General features: G+C 45.9%; 2 protein-coding genes across 2 annotated transcripts in view; one reads left to right on the top strand and one right to left on the bottom strand.

Moving 5' to 3' along the window:
• Positions 1 to 18,183, top strand: part of Zbtb46 (zinc finger and BTB domain containing 46) — an 81,072-nt gene extending 62,889 nt beyond the window's left edge. Inside the window, exons 4-5 of the mRNA XM_028885258.2 lie at positions 11,044 to 11,219; positions 14,492 to 18,183. Of these exons, the coding sequence (XP_028741091.1) occupies positions 11,044 to 11,219; positions 14,492 to 14,896 (581 nt within the window). The 3' untranslated portion in view covers positions 14,897 to 18,183. The remainder of the gene's footprint in view (positions 1 to 11,043; positions 11,220 to 14,491) is intronic.
• Positions 17,743 to 19,809, bottom strand: Slc2a4rg (SLC2A4 regulator). The gene is made up of 2 exons (XM_028885273.2): positions 18,967 to 19,809; positions 17,743 to 18,879 (listed from the first exon to the last, which is right to left on the bottom strand). Exons 1-2 carry the CDS (start codon positions 19,626 to 19,628, stop codon positions 18,756 to 18,758), a joined length of 786 nt encoding a protein of 261 aa, XP_028741106.1. The 5' UTR covers positions 19,629 to 19,809; the 3' UTR covers positions 17,743 to 18,755.
• Between the last annotated feature and the right edge of the window lie 302 nt (positions 19,810 to 20,111).

The raw sequence follows: 20,111 nt of genomic DNA, 5'->3' as shown, positions 1-20,111 counted from the left end.
TCATGCTCTGGATTATGTGTTCACACTTGCCTTGCCTGGCTCCAGTGTTCTAGACTTTACTACAGTGTCCATTTGCTGCGGGCTGCCCAATGTGAGTGTGGCAAAGCAGTTGATGGCAGGTGTATGTGTGGGAAATAGAGCTTGTGTTGATCATGGTCTGGTCTCCAATTATCTGCCAGCTTCCTGGTAAAGTTATGTCAGTGCCCTTTTGGTGGGTAGGGGGCAAGTGCATCTCAGCTTCCAGGTGAGGATTTCACATTGGTTGCTGATACGAGAAGGTATACAGAGACAATCCATAGTCCATGGGAAGCAGCCACAGACCTCTAACCCAGCTACTTTGTTTAAATATCTGAGGACTAAATGTAGCCATGACATCTTGCACTTTGTATCCCTCCAAATGTGGAGTTACTAGAAACTGATTTTTTTTTTAAAGAACAAACAAATGCCTTTTATGTGCTCTTGTTGATCTTTTGGTGAATGTGTTGGATTTGATACTAGCTCAACATTAAGAGAGTGTTTATAAATATAGTGGGTGCCTGGAAGCCATAGAAGGACTTACCTTTTGTCAAATAGCAAATGGACCCAGAAAGGTTCTGGAATAACTAAGTGTTCCATCTGTGGGGTGGGTAGGTATCTGGGGAAGGGGGAATCAATCAGGTGACACATCTTCACTGTGAGTACTCAGGTCTACCTGTGCCTGTCCCCATTGTGAAGTCTCTATGACAGTGAACAAGCTATGAAGATGGAGAAGTCCAGCCCCTGGCATCTGTGGCATAGATGAGTCCAACTGACACTGTGCAAGGCACAGGGCACCATGACAGCTCCTAGGACTGTGGTATTGGAGGTTATGAACTTGGGCAGCCCATGGGGAGAAGTGTCCTTGGGGCCCATTTGAAGAGTTGCTTTCTAAAGACACCCAGTGTTTCCTTAGCCTAGAGTTGATTTAAAAAAAAAAAAAAAAAAAAAAAAAAAAACCTTAAAATTTTGGACAGACTCCAGAGAACCTGAAAAAGTGGTTTTATGGTAGACACTAAGTGATAGGGATGGAGACATATATGGACTAGATGGCTGGCTGCATCATGGGTACTGCTAATGTTACCTTCCTTAAAATTGTATGTGAAATCTTCAGCAGTCTCCTGTACACACTTTAACCTGACTTCATTGAAATGTTTCATTAAAGTATTGATGTTGGGGATTGATTTCACAAAGTTTTAAAGGCTATATCAACATGTGACAATCTTTCTTGAAGAGTTTCAGTGGGAAGTTGGCTTTGTCTATATTAGACCATTTACTGCCACAAGACACTCCATGTCTGAAATTCTTAAAACCAGGGAGGTAGTCTCATAAACATGGATGTTTATTTCTAGAAAAGTAACTGAGTATGCATTTACTTATTGACACACTGATAACAGGAGCATTGACTCCGTAAGTTAGACTGTGTCTTAAATGCATAATGTAGCGTGTACATGCATAATTTGTCATGTACTAAGAAAAAAAATCCTTTCAAAGGAATTTTATTTATTTGTTTGTTTATTCAGAGATAAGACCTCACATAGTCCAGATTAGCTTCAAAGTTACTATGTAGTTGAAGATAACTTTGAATTCTGATCTTCCTGCCTCCAGGAGACCTGAGTGCTAGGATTACACAAGTATGTTACCATGCTCAGCTCAAAACATTTGAGAAAACTTTTTTTTTTTTTCCCAAGGCAAGGTTTCTCTGTGTAGCTTTGCGCCTGGAACTCACTTTGTAGACCAAGCTGGCCTGGAACTCACAGAGATCCACCTGTCTCTGCCTCCTGAGTGCTGGGATTAAAGGCGTGTGCCACCACTGCCCGGCTGAGAAACTTTTTTTTAAAAATACTTATTAATTATATATAGTGTTCTGTCTGCATATATGCCTGCAGGCCAGAAGAGGGCACCAGATCTCATTACAGATGGTTGTGAGCCACTATGTGGTTGCTGGGAATTGAACTCAGAACCTCTGGAAGAACAGTCAGTCCTCTTAACCTCTGAGCCATCTCTCCAGCCTGAGAAAACTCTTTGAGCTTCCAGTTTCTACCACAATCAGTTTGTATTGGACTTACCTTCCAGGCAACAAGCGTTCGCCCTCACTCCCTTAAAAAAAAAAAAAATCAAAATCCAGCTATAGAAACACAAAAAAACCCCAGATGTCCCCAGGCACAAAGTTCTAGGGTAATCCTGTTGGGAGGCCTTGAGGAGGGACACCTCCATTTTAGGGGCATCACAGACACATTTATTAGAGTGAGCACAGAGTGGCTGTTTTGTACCACTGATGAAGAGGGGTCTTCAAGGCATTCTTAAGGGACAAAATTACCAAAAGCAAGAAACTACAGATCAGGTTCCCCCACTCTGCACACATGTACCCAGAACACCCTTCATAAATAGGAGAGTGCCAGTACAGAAGTACACAAGGAATATAAAATCTGGAGGCCATGCTAGTCAGACAGCAGAGTCAGAACAAGCAGGAAGCCAAGCCTAGGCCAGGTGAGAAGATCAGGGGACCCTGGACTCTCAGGTTAAGGCCTAGTGTGGTATAAAACAGCCCTAAACCAGCCCAGCGCTTGGAGCTGACATGGAGCATCACAGGATCAGGCTATTCTCCAGGTTCTCTTTCTGTCTCTGTGAAGGTCAACTACAACAGACAGCAGCTTTCACCATCTCTGGGGAAAGATCACCTGGCCTGAGGTTCCTGTGCTTTAACACTGAGTATTCAGCATTGAATAGAAAATAACAGGGTCCTGAGTAACATAGCTTCATAGATGGACATGGACTTCATGTCACCAGGGAAGATGGCAGTTATCACACAAGGACACATGGGCAAGGAAGTGAAAGACATGAAGAAGATGGGCTAAAGGATAGATGATTTCAGGGTAATTGGACTCTCTAAAACAGAATCAAGTGGGCATTGAACAACTGGCAATGTAGTATCTGAAATGACTCTTTTGTAAGCCAGATATGGTGGCTCAGAACCACTGTCATAGCGCTTGGGAGGCAGAGGCAGGAAGATCAGTTCAGGGTCAGCCCCAGTTACATACTGAATATGAGATAAGCCAGGGTTACATGAAATCCCATCTCTAAATAAATGAAAGAGAATTAATTGGATAAGTTAAGAGTAGTTGACATGGCAGAAGACAACAGAAAGTGCACTAGAGATGGGCTGTGGTAAATGTCTGGGTTCAAGGAGGAAAACGGTTGTCAAACAAAGAAACATGGAACACAGGGGCAGTGTTTCGTGTACATGGTTGACATCCCAAAAGGGAGGATAAAAAAGAGGACAGAACACAGGAGCTGAGGAGATAGCAGCTTTGAATTGTCCTACAGTGGCAAAGGACATCCAAGGATTCAGAAGCTTCATGAATACCAAACACACGCATGCACGCACGCATGCACACGGATAAAGGACAAATGAAAATAGATCCAAGCACAAGAACCTGAGCTCAATCTCCAGATCCATATAAAAAGCTGGAAGTGCAGGTGTGCACACTTGTAATCCTGGCAGTGGTGAGGGAGACAACAAGGTCCCTGGGGCTCACTGGCCAACCAGTCTAGCTTAATTGGTGAGTTCCAGGCCAAGAAGAGACCCTGTCTCAAGGGAAGTGGATGGTATTCCTGAGGATGACAGCTGAGGCTGTCCTCCAGCTTCCACACTTGTACATGCCAGCACTCAGGATGCTGTGGCAGGAAGAATATGGCAAGTTTGAGACCATCTTGGGCCATAGCAGGCAAGACTTTTGTCTCAAAAAAAGGGGGGGACCCCTTTATATTAATATAAATGGATCAAATACTCCCCTTCAGTAATTTATCAGGCTCACACACATACACCAGACAAAATTTCACCAAGGTTAACCTTGAACTCCTGGGTTCATGTGGTTCTTGCCTCAACTTCCCAGAGGTATGTATTCTTTAAAAAACAAAACAAAACAAAACAAAACAAAAAAACACACATTTAAAAAAAATTATTTTGTTTGTTTGAGATAAGGTCTCCTGTGACTCTGGCTATCCTTAAACTTGCTGAATTGCTGAGGAAGACTTGAATTCCTGACCCTTCTACTTGTATCCCCTAAGTGCTACGATTACAAGTGTGCCACTGTGCCAGTTTATGTAGTGCTGGTGCTGGAACCCAGGGTCTGTGTCTGCTAGGCAAGCACTCCATCAGCTGACCTGCATTCCTAGTCAGGTTTTGTTTGTTTTGTTTAGTAAGTAAAAATAATTTGTATATACAGCTATACAGCTTATACATGACAGACAGAGAAAAGTTAAAAGCAAAAAGATAGAAAAATATACACCAAGCAAACACTAGCCTAAAGAAATCAGGTACTGCACAGTAATTTTAAAATAGCCATAGCTGTCTCTCCTGGGAGGATCCTGCATAGTGATAGAAGGGATAGTCCTGGGTTGAGCTTTAGGGTAGGAAGCAGAAGTTGGGAGGACTAGGAGACATGGAGAAGAATGTGATTATGACTGAGGCTTTTAGTATTCTCTGTAATTGATAGAGTAGCAAGCAAAAATCTCAGTGAGAGTGGATAGGATTTGAACGGTTTTCAGTGCTAAATCAACCTTGAATTCCTGGAATAAACCCATCTGGTTGCAAGATGTTACTCTTTTTATGTATTGTTGCATTCAACTTTCTGTTTTGTTTAAATTCTTTGTCTATATTCACAGACATATTGGCCTGTAACAACACAATTAGAAACTCTACAGTATACCAACAAGTGCAGAATATTCCAAACTCATAGGAGGAAAGTTTTACCAGTATAGACCAGCTGGGGCCATAGACAACAATTTCAAAGGTCAAGACTGTGCAGAGCAAGTGCTTCCCAGCAAACAGACTCTAGCAGCAGGAGACTAGACAGCACATCAACCCTTTCTCTCCTTCCTCCCTCCCTTCCTCCCTCCCCTCCTCACTCCCCTTTCCTCTCCTCCTCTTTCCTTCTCTCTGTTTATTGTTTTGGAACAATAGCCCAAGTTGATTTCAAACTCAGGATCTTCCTGCCTCAGCCTCAAAAGTGTTGGTATTGCAGAAAGACCACTTTGTCTGTTTTTGTGTTCTTGAGACAGGGTCTCCTATATCTCAGACTGATCTCAAACTCACTATGTAGTTGAGGATGACATTTTACTCCCAATTTTCTTGCCTCCACCTACTAAGTGCTGAGGTTAAAGGTGTGTGCTACTATTCACAGCTGTTTTTTTGTGCTTCAAGATAAGGTTTTCTTTGTAGCCTAGGCTGGCCTCAAATCAGGATGTCCCTACCTCTGTGTCAATGGTATTAGGATTACAGATGAATGATACTTAAAGTACATTCTGTCAAACCTGTAAACCACACCCATAATTGTTTAAAGCTAGTTGCCCTCTACAGAGAAAAATGAAGGTTTTAAATTTCTGTGTCAAGAAGATAGGGAAAAAATAACAAATTTAAAGAAAGTAGCAGGAGGGAAGTAAAGGTATCGTGAAACAGAAGGCAGGCACACAAACAGGGCACAGAAAAAATAAAGAGATGGCTCAGTAGGTAAGAGTACTTGTTGCACAAACATGGACCCTGTGTTTGAGTTTTAACAGTGATGGTGAATCATAGAGTCATAGAAATGACTGCCCTAAAGGAGTAAGTTTATTATACTCACTGACCCCTAGAAATAGGAGACAAGTCTCACCATGCAGAACCACACAGGGAAGCACCAGGCACTTGGGAGGCAGACAGAGGGAGGAAATGGAAGAATCTTGCTGTGGTTTCTGTGGGAAGAACCAGGTAAGGGTGTATAGGGACAACTCCTGGTTCTCTGGCACCTGTCCTGGGGATCAAAGGTAGGCAGCAGTAGTTGTGGTGTGGGAGTCTTGTAGAAGAGTAGGAGTGAGGCTCTGGAACATTACTTTTCTCATTGCTGTATGCCTGGTGAGCAAATTAAGGAAGGAAGGGTCTATTTTACGGTCTGTCAGGAGGAAGGAGGCATGGTGACAGAAGCTTGAGGAGGCAGCTAATGGAATTGTACCTGCTGTCAGGAAGCAGGGAGTGATGGATGCTGGCGCTCAGCTGAACTTTTCCTTTTTGTGCAGTCTAGAACCCTAGCCCATGGAATGATACTGCAGTCATTTAGGGTGTATCTTCTCACCTCAACCCAATTTATATGATCCTTTACAGGCATACCCAGAGGCTCTTTGGTGTTTATAAATACTGTCAAGTTGACAATATTAACCATCACAGCCAGTCATTTACTTTAGGGAATGACCAGGCCTGGAAGCAGCCATCCCTCTAGGGTCCCCTGATCAAAGTTTCAAATACAGAAAATAGAGACCAGGGTAAGTGGAGAGAAACTTGACACAGGCTGATTCTGCATCATCTGTTCAGAATTGCTGCAGTAGAGACTGGTGACATGGATGAGTGGCCGCTTTGTGTATCTGACACATGGTACTGAGAGAATTGGAAATCCACCCAGAAGGAAAATCCTGTGCTCTTCTTACCATGCACAAAAAGTAACTTGAGTTGGATTGTAAACTTTTGAAAAGCTGCTTAGCCACTAGTCTGTGGTCCATTTCCCTTTTTTGGTGCCTAACAGAGATAAGAGTTCCTGATCACCAAGGCACACATGTAGGCCCCATTTCAGCACCACTGCTTTCTAGGCCCAGATGAGTCTTCAGAAATGGGCTTGCTGTATCACACAAAAGAATACTACACTGCAACAAACAAGAACCAACTGCACTTCCCCAGACTGATGTTGACTGAATCCAACCAGTCACGATCAGATAACTCCACAGACACAAAGTCCTAGAAGAGCAAAACAGAAGGGTAGGGCAATCATTCGCTGCCTCTAGGGGCTGACTCCGTTGGCTTGAGAGGATCCTCTGAGCATGTTGTAGATGATTCTTAAGATATGCACACTTTACAGAAGATTAAATTTTTCTGAGTGCCAGACAAGATGACTCAGCAAGTCAAGACACTAATCACCAAGCTTGACTACCTGAATTTGATGCCCTGGGCCCACACAATGGAAGGCAAGAACCACCTCCTGCAAGTTGTCATCTGTCTCATGCCTGCCCCAAATAAATGAATAAATATCATAGCAAATGTTTAAAAATTCTAAAATAATTTGTATATGTCTATTCTTTACTTAATTTTGTTATTTTAATACAAAAAATGACATCCTAGTACATTTATAAATGGAAAAATGAGGCATAACTTGTTTGGTTCCACTAATGAGATGCATCACAAGTGTAGTATTTTGGAAATTGTCACTTGATGAGTAACCACACACAGGACCATTCATGGTTGATTCTGGAAGTGCCCACTGACGTCATCTTCAAGGTCTGCATACAGCAAACCTGCCTATCCTGTCCCAGTCACTGGTGATTCTCTGCATTCTTGGCAGTAATGAAGAGGTTCCTGAGTGACCACTTGTGCATTCTACAGCCAGAGGGGTATTGTTGTTGTCTGAAGGTGGCATCTTATGGCTTGGCAGCAATAAAAATATGAGACCAAACTACATTTTACAAAAAGAAAAGCAGTTTCAAAAGACGTTGCCTATATATAAGTGTTATAACCTCTAGGTGTACAGGTTAACATTGTGGAGTTCCTCCTGTTGTTGATGTCATCTTATGTCCTGACTTTGTAGTTGGCTTGGTCTGCATTTCCCTTCTATTTTTTTGGTTTGTCCAGGCAGGGTCTCTCTGTGTTGCTCTGGCTGTCTGGGAACTCACTCTGTAGACCAGGCTGGACTTGAACTCTGTAGATGTAACCGTCTTTTTAAATAAGAAACACAGAGCCGATTCAGAGATGAAAACCAAGAGGTCAGAGCAATAGCTAAGAGCTGAGATTAAAAACCTTACCCTTCACTGCCACTGCTGTCCTACCTCTCTGCAAGAGACCTACTTCCTGTGTGTTTTTGCTTTTTATTGACTTTCTATTCTGCCTTCTCATTAGTTGTAAACCCAACCACATGACCTCCTTGTCACTGCCCGTCTGTACAGACCTCCAGGCCTTCTGTGGTTGGTATTGAAATTAAAGGTGTCTCCATGCTCGCTGTATCCTTGAACACACAGGATGGGGTCATGGTGCATGTCTACTCTAAATTGTTTTTCTCTCTTTTCTTTTCTTTTTTGTTTTTTTGAAATAAGGTTTCTCTGTGTAGTTTTGGTGCCTGGCTTGGATCTCTGTCTGTAGACCAGGCTGGCCTTGAACTCACAGAGATTCACCTGGCTCTACTTCCTGAGTGCTGGGATTAAAGGCGTGTGCCACCACCGCCACCACTACCTGGCCTAAGTTGTTTTTCTAAGAAAGGAATCTTTCTATACCTAGGTGAAGTGGTACATTTTTTTAATCTCAGCCCTTGAGAGCAGGTGGATCCCTGTGAGTTTGAGGCCAGGCTGGTCTACATAGTGAGTTCCAGAACAGCCAGAGCTATATAGTGAAAACCTCCTCTCTCCAAAAAACAAAAGCAAAAAAGCTTTCTATTTATAAGTATTTATTTAATATGTATGTCTGAGTTATGTACTTAAATATAAATATGCAATTAAAACATTTAAATTTAAAAATTTTTATTTTATGCATATAAATGTTTGCTTGCATCTATATATGTGTATCACATGCATGTCTGGTGCTGACAGAGGTCAGAAGAGGACATCAGATCCCCTGGAATTGGAATTATAGACAATTGTAAACCACTTGGGTCCTCAACAAGAGCAGCAAATGTTCTTAACCACTGAATCATTTCTCCAGTCTCTATAATTTAAAATTTTCAGTTCTTTGTTTTTATGTATGTATGTGTAGGGTCAGAAGAGGGTATTGGGTCACTTGGAGTTGGAGTTATAGGTGGCTGTGCATGCTGGGAACCAAACTTAGGTCCTCTTCAAGGATGGTATGCACTCTTTAACTGTTGAGCCCCATCTCAGCAGCCCCATCATTCCAAAGTTCAATTTTTGTGTTTATAAGAGGATAGAAATAATGGATACATCCCCAAGGTATCTTTAAAGAAAACATTGTTTAAACTTGGTTTCTTGTTTCCCCTTCCTATCTTTGAGTAGCCTGTTTAAGTGTGATAAAAGGAAACTAGGAATCATGGGAGTGAGAAAGGCCATTATGGATGTATGAGACTAGACTGAGGAACAGTGTTCTTTTGCCTGAAATGTGAGCCAAGCCAAGGCCTAGAAGGAAAAGACAAAAAGCCGTTCATGTTTTCCCTTTTGGAAGCTTCCAGGAGTGGTGTGGGTAGTGGCCAGACATGTATGTCCCCTTTGGCATATCATGAGTGTCCTGCTAGTCCTGGTCATGCAGCCAAGTGTCAGCGGCTTTGCCTCTGTGCCTCCCATCTAGTATACACAGACACCCTGGCATCACACAGCAACCACTGCCAGATGCTCCATTCTCCTATGGGGACCCACTTTTGGGAAGGCCTGTATGCAAGAACTGCACTCATTCACATCCTCCCCTGGTCCTGGGCACTGGGGTTGGCTGAAGGCACATCAGATGGAAGCAGATTCTACCTCTCAGGATCTGTGCAGTGTAGATGTCCAACAACTCCATCTCCATTAAATTGCAGATTATTCAAACACTTAAAAGATAGGTGGTTTCCAGGCGGTGGTGGCCCATGCTTTTAATCTCAGCACTCGGGAGGTAGAGCCAGGCAGATCTCTGTGAGTTCGAGGCCAGCCTGGGCTACCAAGTGAGTTCCAGGAAAGGCACAAAGCTACGCAGTGAAACCCTGTCTCGAAAAACCAAAAAAAAAAAAAAAAATGAGGTCACAATATGTTACATATGATATTATGTCCTGTGTACACATGATCTCAGTTCTTTAAGTTCACATAGTGTTCATACAAGGAAAAGAGACCCAAAAGAAATCAGATTGCTGACCACAGTATTTAGTTTTATTCTGTAGGCTGTGATGGATCTCCCTCCTGACTCCTGTCCCTAACTCCTCCCTACATACACACACTCAAAAATCTTAATATTTTTAAAACCTTTTGTTTGTTTGTTTGTTTGTTTTTTAAGACAGCATTTCTCTATGTAGCCAAGTCTGTCCTGGAACTGGCTTTGTAGACCAGGCTGGCCTTGAACTCACAAATCCACCTGCCTCTGCCTCCCAAGTGCTGGGACTAAAGGCGTACATCACCATGGCCTGGCTAAGATCTTAAATCTTAAGTAAGAGGAAGCCTTGGGAGCAGTGTTCTCAGGTTTCTGAGGGAACAACTCAGTATCCTTTTTAGGAACACAGAAACTGGGAGTGTGTGCAGTGGCTCTGGGGTGATGAATCATAGCCTGACTTGCAGATCCTAGGTATAAACTCAGGATCTCTCCAGGACTAGCAAGTACTATATTTGTTCTTTAGCACAGAGTACCCAGTATTCACCTGCACATCCTAGGTACCTAAAATGGCAGGACATTTGAGAATAAAAGGCCCTGTCACATAAGCATGGAGTGTCTCCCTGACATCATTAGGGTCTGTAGACACCCAGGCGTTCTCAGGGCTGCTCTCCATGCTGTTCAGTTTAAAGCCCCACATTGTGGCTGGGGCCTCAGAGCAGACTAGCGTTGGAGACACTGAGGGGTCCCTGGGTTTTTGAGGCTGGTTGTATCCACTTAGTAGAGATGGTAATGATATGTCCTTGCCACAGTGTGCTGTCCAGTTGTCAGGCCAGAACTATATTAAAGCATTTGATTATTTTTTTCCCTAGCTTTTGGGCCTGTGCCACATTGGAATGCTGGGTTTTCTTATCTTCCTCTCCAGGGTTGCATCTGATGCACCCTTGCCCAACAGCATGCCTTGATGTCCAGTGGGGTCGTGGGTACAGGGAAGCTCTGGACAGGGAGTGGACAGCTGTGCAGGGTGACTTGGTCCCACAGCAAGCTGCTGAGTCAGCAAAGCCCTGAGTCTGTCCTCAGCAGAGGCCTGGAAGATTGTTTTATGGGAGGCTCCTGAATGCTGTGTATCCCTCTCCCTGTGCTCTGAGGAGTGAGTAGACCGTCTTTTTGGGGGTGGAGTGAGATGGTTGGTTGTGTGGGTGGGGTCAGGTGCTAATGTCTCTGCCACTGTCTTTCAGTGAACGAGTTCACAGTGATCAGGAAGAAGTTCAAGTGTCCCTACTGCAGCTTCTCGGCCATGCACCAGTGCATCCTTAAGCGACACATGCGCTCACATACTGGAGAGCGGCCCTACCCTTGTGAGATCTGTGGCAAGAAGTTCACTAGGCGGGAACACATGAAGCGACATACTCTGGTGAGTGCAGGGTGCTAGTGGGGTATGAGACTGTGGCACATGATGAGCTGGCTTAAGATGTCCTGACAGGCAGATCAGGAGGAGGGTGCAGAATACCCAGGACACCCCCCAGTAAAAAGGTGCCTTTCAGAGGGGAATGTGGAACAGAACAGGGAGAGCTTAAGAAGGAGGAGGAGGAGGAGGAGGAGGAAAGAAAATAACTTTTCACTAGTTCTGTGTTTGTTTTTCCTAAGTTCATGGATATTGTTTTACAGACTTACAGAAAAATATAAGCGGGATGCTGGCACCTCCACCCAGCCTTTCCTATTCAGAGAGAACTGTCTTGTTTTTCAGCTCATAGGTGCTGAAAAGTCTTGACAGTGTGCATTGCTGCATCTTCTTGAGCAAAACTTCCTAAAAATGCACTTAAAATGTGGAAGCTTAGTTTGGTGTGGTAGCACATGTCTGTAATCCCCCTGTTTTGGAGGAGGAGGCAGGAGGATGATGAGTTCCAAGACATCCTGTGTACCAGGCTCAGATTCAGTTATGTAGTGACATCTTATATTTAATGGTGATGATGATGGTGATGGTGATGCTGCTGCTGCTGATGATGATAATGTTGATGCACCATATGTCAGGGTTTGCACAAGAAGAAGGTCCATGTAGTTTAATCCTTTAGTTTCCTTGGGGTGCCTATCTTTGAAAAAGTGGAGCCCTCTGCATTAGAGGCAGTTCTGTAGCCTAAACCACCAAGTTCACCACAGCAATGTCTACTGCCCTGACTTCTTGGCATGCAAAGGTGCCTCCTCCACAGGTGGAGACTGTGCTGAGAGCCACACTGCTGTGCTTTCCCAGGGATCAGGAAGGAGTGGGTCCATACTGCTCCACAACACCATCAAGGGACTTAGCAGCAGATTGCCATGAAATCCAGCCTCCTTCTCTTGTGCTTCCTTCCTGGGCATGTCAGTTAGGATGGATGAGTGTTCTGATGAGAGGGCTCCCAAAACACCCTTGTCGTTTCTGAGCATCAGAGTACAGCCCCTAGCTCATATGGTAGTGGCAGGCCACAGGAATCTTGGTGGTGTCAGCCTCCTGGGCCTGCTCCTGTCAAATAACAGATTAGACACAGATCTTGCTGCAACTTGGTCTAAGTTATGTTCTTCTGTGGTAGAGAAAGGGGAAAACTCTGGGTTTAAAATGTCAAAACAAGGTCTTGGGGAGATACATAGCTCAGTTGGTAGAGTATTTGCCTAACATACAGAAAACTCGGTTTGAACCCTTGTACTACGTAAAACCAAGCATGGTGAATCATATTTGTAATCACAGAACTGTGGAGGCTGAAACAGGAGTATTCAGAGTTCTAGACCAGACAGAGAGGGAGAGAAACACACAAACCAAAGAAACCAAAAAGGAAATGCCTTGTGTACCACGTTATTGGAGATCTCATTTCTAGAATCAAGCTTTCTGGGAAGCTTGTGAGGCAGGTATTTCAGCTCCAAGGGCCACCAGTTTCCCTAGTGACAACCCTTCCCAGGTCATGCTGTGGGCTTCTTAAGTTTTTCTCAGTTAGTAGACAGTTGTATTCAAGTCTTTTTTTTTTTTTTTTCTTCGAGACAGGGTTTCTCTGTGTAGCTTTGTGCCTTTCCTGGAACTCAGGCTGTAGCCCAGGCTGGCCTTGAACTCACAAAGATTCACTTGCCTCTGCCTCCAGAGTGCTGGGATTAAAGGCATGCTCCACCACCGCCCAGCCTGTATTCAAGTCTTAACAACTCAGAGTACTATGGAAGGCAACTCTGCCTGCAAGAAAGGTGCACTAAAAAGGAGAGGGTGTTCTGCATGATCTTTGGGACTGCAGGCCTGGGAAGCCCAGAATGGGGAGGGTATCATCACTCAAAGCCCAGAACTACAGTGACATCTTGTGGGCAGATCTTTGTGAGTGGAGGAGGAGCCTTTTCCCAACATGTGTACTGTTTATAGATGGAGAGCTGGCAGATTCAGAAAGATTGAGAACAAGTTATAATCACCCCTTGAGCTCTACGTAGCCTGTTCTCCAACAGGTCCTGGTGGCAGCATATGTAGGAAGGAGGGGAGCCCTAGGATCTGGGGAAGCTTCCAGCTAAGGAAACCTACTCTAGAGTGCTGATCTGAGAACAGTCCATCTGTGCATGGCCTGGGGCTGCCTGGCCAGGGATAGCTATGGTCTCCTCTGGGTTCCTCCAACCATTTTTGAAGCTTAGGGCCAGATCTTAGATGCAAGGAGGCACAGTGGAGCTGGCCAGGCTGAGAATGCCTATGGGTACTCCGCAAATCCCCTTTGCCTTGTCCTTGCCCATCTCTAGGAAGGCAATTCTGCATAGGCCAACTTCCTGCAGAGTACACTGGTTCCTATGCACACTTTCTCAGGCTCAGGCCTTCTGGGTCCCCTCCAGGATCTCCAGACTTTTGTCCTCTGTACTTTCAAGGTCCTTCTACTGAGTACTGTGTCTTCCTGCCAAGTACTACAATGGGCAGAGCATGGCTGCTGTCCCTTCATGGCTGCCACGTCTCTTCTGCAGACCCTAATTGCTAACCTCTACCCTTGCCTTCAGTTGGGAAGGCTGGGGTTGCCCCTTTTCATTGGAAGCAAGGTGCATAGCCACCTGGCTAGGGTTCAGCTCTATTGCCCTGCTGCCAGGTTCTAGTCTGCTTCCCATCCACCATCTCGTGGGACTCCATGCTGACCCCTCTCCTTCTATTCCTCACTGTGGCTCCCATGCTGCCCAATCCACCAATCTAAACTGGGCTCCTGGAAGGCAGAGTCCACTTGCAGCCTCCAACCATAGCTGTGTGTGGGCTCCCTCTCCTGCACACCCAGGTGAGCAGTGTTGTATTTCTTAGCTCTGCATCACCTGGGCTTCCAGGCCAGCTCCTCTGCCTGTACAGAGCTAATGGCAGCTGGGCTCTGGAGCTGCTCTAGGGATCTGATAGGAGCCCCTCAGCCTGCCCTGCAGGGAAGTTTATAGGAAGGGTACTTCAGGCAGAGGGAGCAATATGACCAAGTGAGAAGTGTACCTACATATCATTGAGTGGGAGTACTTGGATATGGATATGTTGGGACTGGCCTAGGTTTTTGATAGGGGCATGACACTGTTTACTCTGGTGCCTATAGCATCTGCCTAAGACAGGATGATTTGCTGCCTCTAGTGATATTGCCCATGTTAGCTCCAGATAGATCTGTCTCTCTCAAGGCCTAGTAAAGATTGTGCTCCTCACCCCAATACTTCATCCCTCCACTGACTGCTCTGTCCCTCCAGGTCCACAGCAAGGACAAGAAGTATGTGTGCAAGGTATGCAGCCGTGTGTTTATGTCTGCAGCCAGCGTGGGTATTAAGCATGGTTCTCGTCGCCATGGTGTATGTGCAGACTGTGCTGGCCAGGGTGTGGCCACACCACTGGACCATGGTGGAGGTGGTGAGGGCTCACCTGAGGCACTGTTTGCTGGTGAAGGGCCATACCTGGAAGACCCCGATGATCCACGAGGGGAAGTTGAAGAGGAGCTAGGTGAGGATGAGGATGAGGATGTGGCCAAATGGAAGGACGACGTGGGTTTGACACACGAGGATGCACTGCTGGGAGATGACAAGGATGACGAGGACTCTCCCCAGGGGCCCCACAGCCCCTCTGGGGAACCTGATAAAGACTTTGCCTGGATCTCCTAGGGGCTCTGCTCTGGTGGGCAGGGTGGGTGGTGGCTGAATCGCTTTGTCCACCTGTGTGTGTCTTAGTGGGTCTTTACTTACCAAGGAGCAGGGCCATGCTGACTCCTTGAAGCTCTTCCTCCGGGCCCTCCTCTGTCCTATAACCCTCCCCTCTTGCAGAAACTGGTCCTATGAGCTAAGAAGTGGGTGTGACTCCAGTGACTGGGGAGCACTAGGACTAAACACAAAGTGAGGGGTACAGTATGGGTTTAGGAAAAGGGAGAATGCCTGCTCCCACCTGCCCAGGTATTAAATGGAGTCCCCAGCAGGTGTGTCTAGATGTATGGGCAAGGCTGCACCAAGGCCTGGGCATGCTTCCTCAGGGTATCAAAGGAGCCCTTTGCTGTGAACCTGGCTAGGAATGCAAGATGACTCAGTGGCCAGGTTAGGGTCAGCACTAGTTAGGGTCATGAGGGCAATCCCCCAGCCCACAGGTCTGAGTAGGTGTTGAGTTTTGCATAAATACAAATTGCTCCATCCACAGCATTGCTCAGTCTCCTTCCACCCCCATTCTCCGGCAGTCAGGTTATGGGCCCTGGCCCTGTCACTTTGTCCTCTTGGTTCCTGCTGCCCCATGGCAGCTGGTAGAATCTAGTGGGCATAAAGCCCTGCAACCCTCTTACCTCCAGGCTTTGGTGCTTAACACAAAGTGGCTGCAGATGCCTCTCTGGAAGCCCTAGGCTCCGGGTGCTATCTCTGTTGGAAGCAGCTAGCCAAGTGGCAGGCCAAAGAGGAAGGCGGCTCTGTTCAAGAAGGGCCCTGTGGCTGGATACTTTACGCTTTCAGGCCCACAGGGTTGAGTTGCAAGGGCCACAGCTCTTTGTGCTGTGTGCACTTTCTTTGAGAGCCCCATTGTGCACCCTGAGTTCTGCCTGAGCCCTTGCTGACCCCTCCTTGGACCAGATAGAGCTAAGCTCCTGTCTTTGTTGCTGCTAACACTGGAGGTGGGTGTTCCTAGCTGCAGTGTACTGCGGATGCCTCCCTGCCTAGGAACCAAAATTTAAAGAAGTCAGAGACATTTTCAGGTGGTTACTACAGGTTACTTTGTTTTGAATTTTCTTTCTCATTTGACAGGACTCTATAGGAGTGGTCTCATTTAACTCTTCATCAAGTCCACTTTCTGTATTTCTAAAGGCCCTCACACTTGTTCTGTGAAAAGTGTAGGCTTCATTTCCATGACTCTGAGGCCCAGAGAGGCAGCTGTCCACTCAACCTGCAGGGTAGACACAGATGCTGCAGCCTGCCCTCTTCTTGAGGCCATTTCTGACAAACTTTCAAGACATTCCATCCCTCACCCACCTCATCTCCTAAAGGCCCATGGCAGTGATGTTCAGTGAGCAGTGCAGTGAGCGCTCTGCTGAGGTGCCGTTGGCTAACCTACTCTGTGCAAGGGCTCCTCAGGCTACTGAGCATTGGGGCCAGTTAGAGAATTTTGTTTTTCCTTTCTCAAACACTAACTCAAGTGGCATTTAGACATTTTTTTTTTAAACTGGCACATGTTCTCTCTAGGTAAGTAAGAGGAAGCCCCATAAAACTGTAATTTAGGTCCCAATTGGTTGTACAGAGCATGTCACCTGGTGACATTCCCCAAGTACCAGCTGCCTGAGCTACAGGAGGAAGGAATCACAGCTTTTATTGTTTTAAACAAAACAACAGTCAAGAGGAACAGGGCCAGGACTCTCTGCAGAGTGTAGGAACCATTGTCTGAAAGCTGTGTGCCCCTCTACTCACTGCCCTCTCCTCTGAGGCATGCTGGCTCTGGAGGACATTTCTGTCCAGTATGGTAGCACAGCTAGACCCCCTTTTACCAACAGAACTCCAGGTTGAGACCATCTAGCCTTGCCAGGCCCCTGAGGGCTGTCAGACTTAGTACCTTCCTCTCTCTTTTAAATTGCCTTTTCTAAACACTTTCTTATAAAATGCATTTGGAAACTAGACCTTTGCTACCATTGTCTCTGGGTTTTTGTATCAGTCCCTACTTCTCAGGCTGTCCTGCCCAGGACCCAGGACCTCTGGCCCACCTCCCAAGGCACCTGTGCCCTCTACTCTCAGGATGTCTTGCTCTGACTGGCCCCACTTCCAGACTGCCTTTGCTGGCCTTTCTGGGGGTTCCCTGTTGGTAACGCAGGGCACTTCCTTAAAACCAGTACTGTACCAGAAAACTAAGGGTCCCAGTTCTGGTCCCACCACCTTCCAAGTGTTTGCCATGTGACAGGCTTTGTTCTGGCTCAGTTTCCAACTGGAAAGTGGAATTCTAGAGATCCAGATGAACACATCCATCTCAGGAGGCATGGAGGGAAAGGACGTATGTATTGAAGTTTTTTTTTTTTTTTTAATGTGACTTTTTTTAATTCAATGTTCAAACTAATAAATATTTTTTTATGAAGAAAATGTGTAGATTACATTTCACATTTTGTATTTTTTGTGTGTGTATTTTGGTGTTTGAAACACCAAAGTGGAAAATATAGTCCATGGGGTGGGTGTTGTTAGGGTTGAGGTGGGAACAATACGATTTTTGTTTGGATCTCTGGATCCTGACCAGTTTGCATACTGAACTCTGAGTTTTGGGGAACAGGACACTGCTAGGACCTGACAGGGACCTAACTCAAAAGACACAGCTATGCTTCCAATTCTGCACATCTTCCTTTAAAAACAAACAAAACAAAAACCTGAGAAAATGCAAAACTGGAACTTTTTGCAATATTATGAAAGATAATCTTACTTTGGCTCATTCTATGACATGTACAACTCCTGAGAAAGCCATACTTAATGGTGGTATTATTTTTTAGATCCTATTGTGTTTTGTATGTGGCTCTTTTAGAATCACTTGTAGTGAGGGTGCTGTGTGTATGCTTTTCTTATTTATTTATTTTTCAACATGCTTTCAATCTGTCAACAAAAAGTGAAAAAAAAAGGCAGTGTTTGAAGAGTGTTGATTTTTTTTTTCTGGAGATAATCTATATTATATTGACTTTATATTAATTATTATAAACCTGTGTTTGTACTGAAGATGTGGTTAATATTTGCAGAAGGCTTGTCATAATCAGTTGGTGGGGTTCACAGCCCTGTTGTCCTGCTTCTATATACCCACAGACAAGTAAAGATTACCTTCTCTATAGTGGTTCTTGCGATTTCTTGTCTGCCTAGGTGTGCTCCAGGTTGCCTGTGGGTTTTCTTTCTGTGATGGGATTAGTGTAGACATTCTTGCAAAATGATCACTTCAAATAAAATGGGAAATTGCTGCTCCATGCAGATGCCTCCTGTGTGGTTTCAAACAGTACCCTTCCTTGGACTTCAACCTGAATGGAGGTAGCCGCCAGCCCCTACTGCTTATCATTCATTTCCTGTTACTCTCCTAGTTCCATTTCTTTCCCCAGGAGAAAACATTGGTTTCTGGAAAAACAAACAAACAACCCCCACAGTTTTTAATTTTTCTCCTTGGCTGATATAACCCAGACACAAGACACCTGAACTTCATTAACATGGTAAAATGTCAGCCCCAGGGGGGGCCTGGAACCACCATCTTTAAATGTGGGCAGGAGAATACTCTCCCTGACACCTCTCAAAGTGCAACTTTAACAGGCTTTAGCAGAGCCCACTGACATCTTTGACAAGTCTGTGAGTGACAGGCAGGGAGGCAAGCTGCCTCTGGAGCTAAAAGGACAACATGCAGTTTGGCTTTAGTGCAAAAGGCTGGTTTCTTCCAAGGCACTTGGAATAGTCAGTCACTCCTCCACCTCTAGGAGTCCAGGGTCATCAAATCCATCACAGGTTTGCTGTAGCTTCAGGCTGGGAGTGGGAGAAGGGCCAGGCAGTAGCATCATGGGATGGGCTCAGTCCAGGAACTGCTGGCAGACTTTCTTCCAGCGGCAGGCTGTATACACAGGTCCCTGTGGTCCACGCCATACACTTTCCAGCACTTCTTGGAATCACCCCAGGGCTTCCTGGAGGGGACATACAGGGGGGATGGAGAATTGTCAGCTAATACCTTTACCACCTAGTATATGCCCAGTCCCCCAACCTACACATACCAAGATGACCCCAAGCTTAGCAGACAGGGCTGGTATGTAGGCTTGGGCCTCAGTGGGCTGTGGCTCCAGGTGGTTGGGAGCCAGGCATCTCTGGAAGGAGTCACAACCCCTGTTCTGTTTCTCTCTAGAGTGCTCTGAGACCTGCCCCCATCTTCATCTGTGGCCTCACCTTGCTGGTAGGCTTGGTCACTGTGGCATACCTGTGGAACAGCTGAAGAGCTGAGCTTGGGAGATGGAAACAAAGTTAGGGGATGTGGCAGGTTGGGAAGAACTGGGGGCTCCAGTAGCTCTGAGAACTCCACATGAGGAAAGGTAGGTGGCATGGAGACTGTAGGAGACACTGGTGTTAGGCTGGACAACCTGTTCGTCAGCTTATCCATACCAACATACAGCTCTGTGTAGTAGAAGTCCTCTTCTCCATCATTCTGCTCTGGCTCTGCCTGTCTCCTGCCAGGAACAGCAAAGTGAGAGCATAAATTATGGCCAGGCCTGACCCTACCCTGACCAATCCCCCAGTCCCACCGCACCCCAGGTGCACCAGGTGGACGTGTCTCTGCATCCCGGACACTGCGCTCAGCACCTCCCACAGCTCTTCCACAGGCACTGGAACATGACCTGAATAGAGCTCTGGAGTGATAGGAGCCTAAGTCAACAGTAGCCATCCTGTCCAGCCCACCCCTGGAGGGGATCTTCCCATACTTACCTTCCTTTTTCTCAGGGTGGCCTCCCAAACAGAAGGTGGGCTGCTTCTGGGGGCAGCGGGGGGTGATGGAGTGGATGGAGAAGACATGGCTGGCCTCTTCCCAAGGCTCCAAGCCAGATTCTGCAGGGACATTCCATTTAGAAGCTCAGAAGTCTCAAGCTGCTTTGCAGAAACTGCTGCCTGCTGTCTCTCTCCAAGTCCCTGATTGTGAGTTGCCACCTGTTGATGTGAGCCTTGAGGAGTAGGGGCAACTAGGAGAATTTGGCCTCAGAGACTTGGGGAGAAGCTTCTCCAGGAGAGAAAAGGTAGGTGTGCTTGGCATGGCCAGGAAGCAACATGGCCAGCAAAGTGGAGGTATAGTTTTGGCCTCAATGAGGGGCACTCAGGATCCAGATGTCTCTTAGAGAGCTTGAGGCAAGCTTAGAAAGTGGCATATTAGGTT

The sequence above is a fragment of the Peromyscus leucopus genome, chromosome 4 (genome assembly GCF_004664715.2).
Source record: "Peromyscus leucopus breed LL Stock chromosome 4, UCI_PerLeu_2.1, whole genome shotgun sequence".
Taxonomy (NCBI): domain Eukaryota; kingdom Metazoa; phylum Chordata; class Mammalia; order Rodentia; family Cricetidae; genus Peromyscus; species Peromyscus leucopus.
The sequence above is the reverse complement of the archived record's forward strand: the minus strand, read 5'-3'. Positions and strand labels throughout refer to the sequence as shown.

Bases quoted from the DNA above. Each gene is read 5' to 3' on its own strand.
- Slc2a4rg (XM_028885273.2), bottom strand. From the start codon at position 19,628: ATGGCTACTGTTGACTTAGGCTCCTATCACTCCAGAGCTCTATTCAGG. The intron at 18,880-18,966 runs GTATGTGTAGGT...TGTCCCCTCCAG, and splicing joins CTAAGCTTGGGGTCATCTTG to GAAGCCCTGGGGTGATTCCA.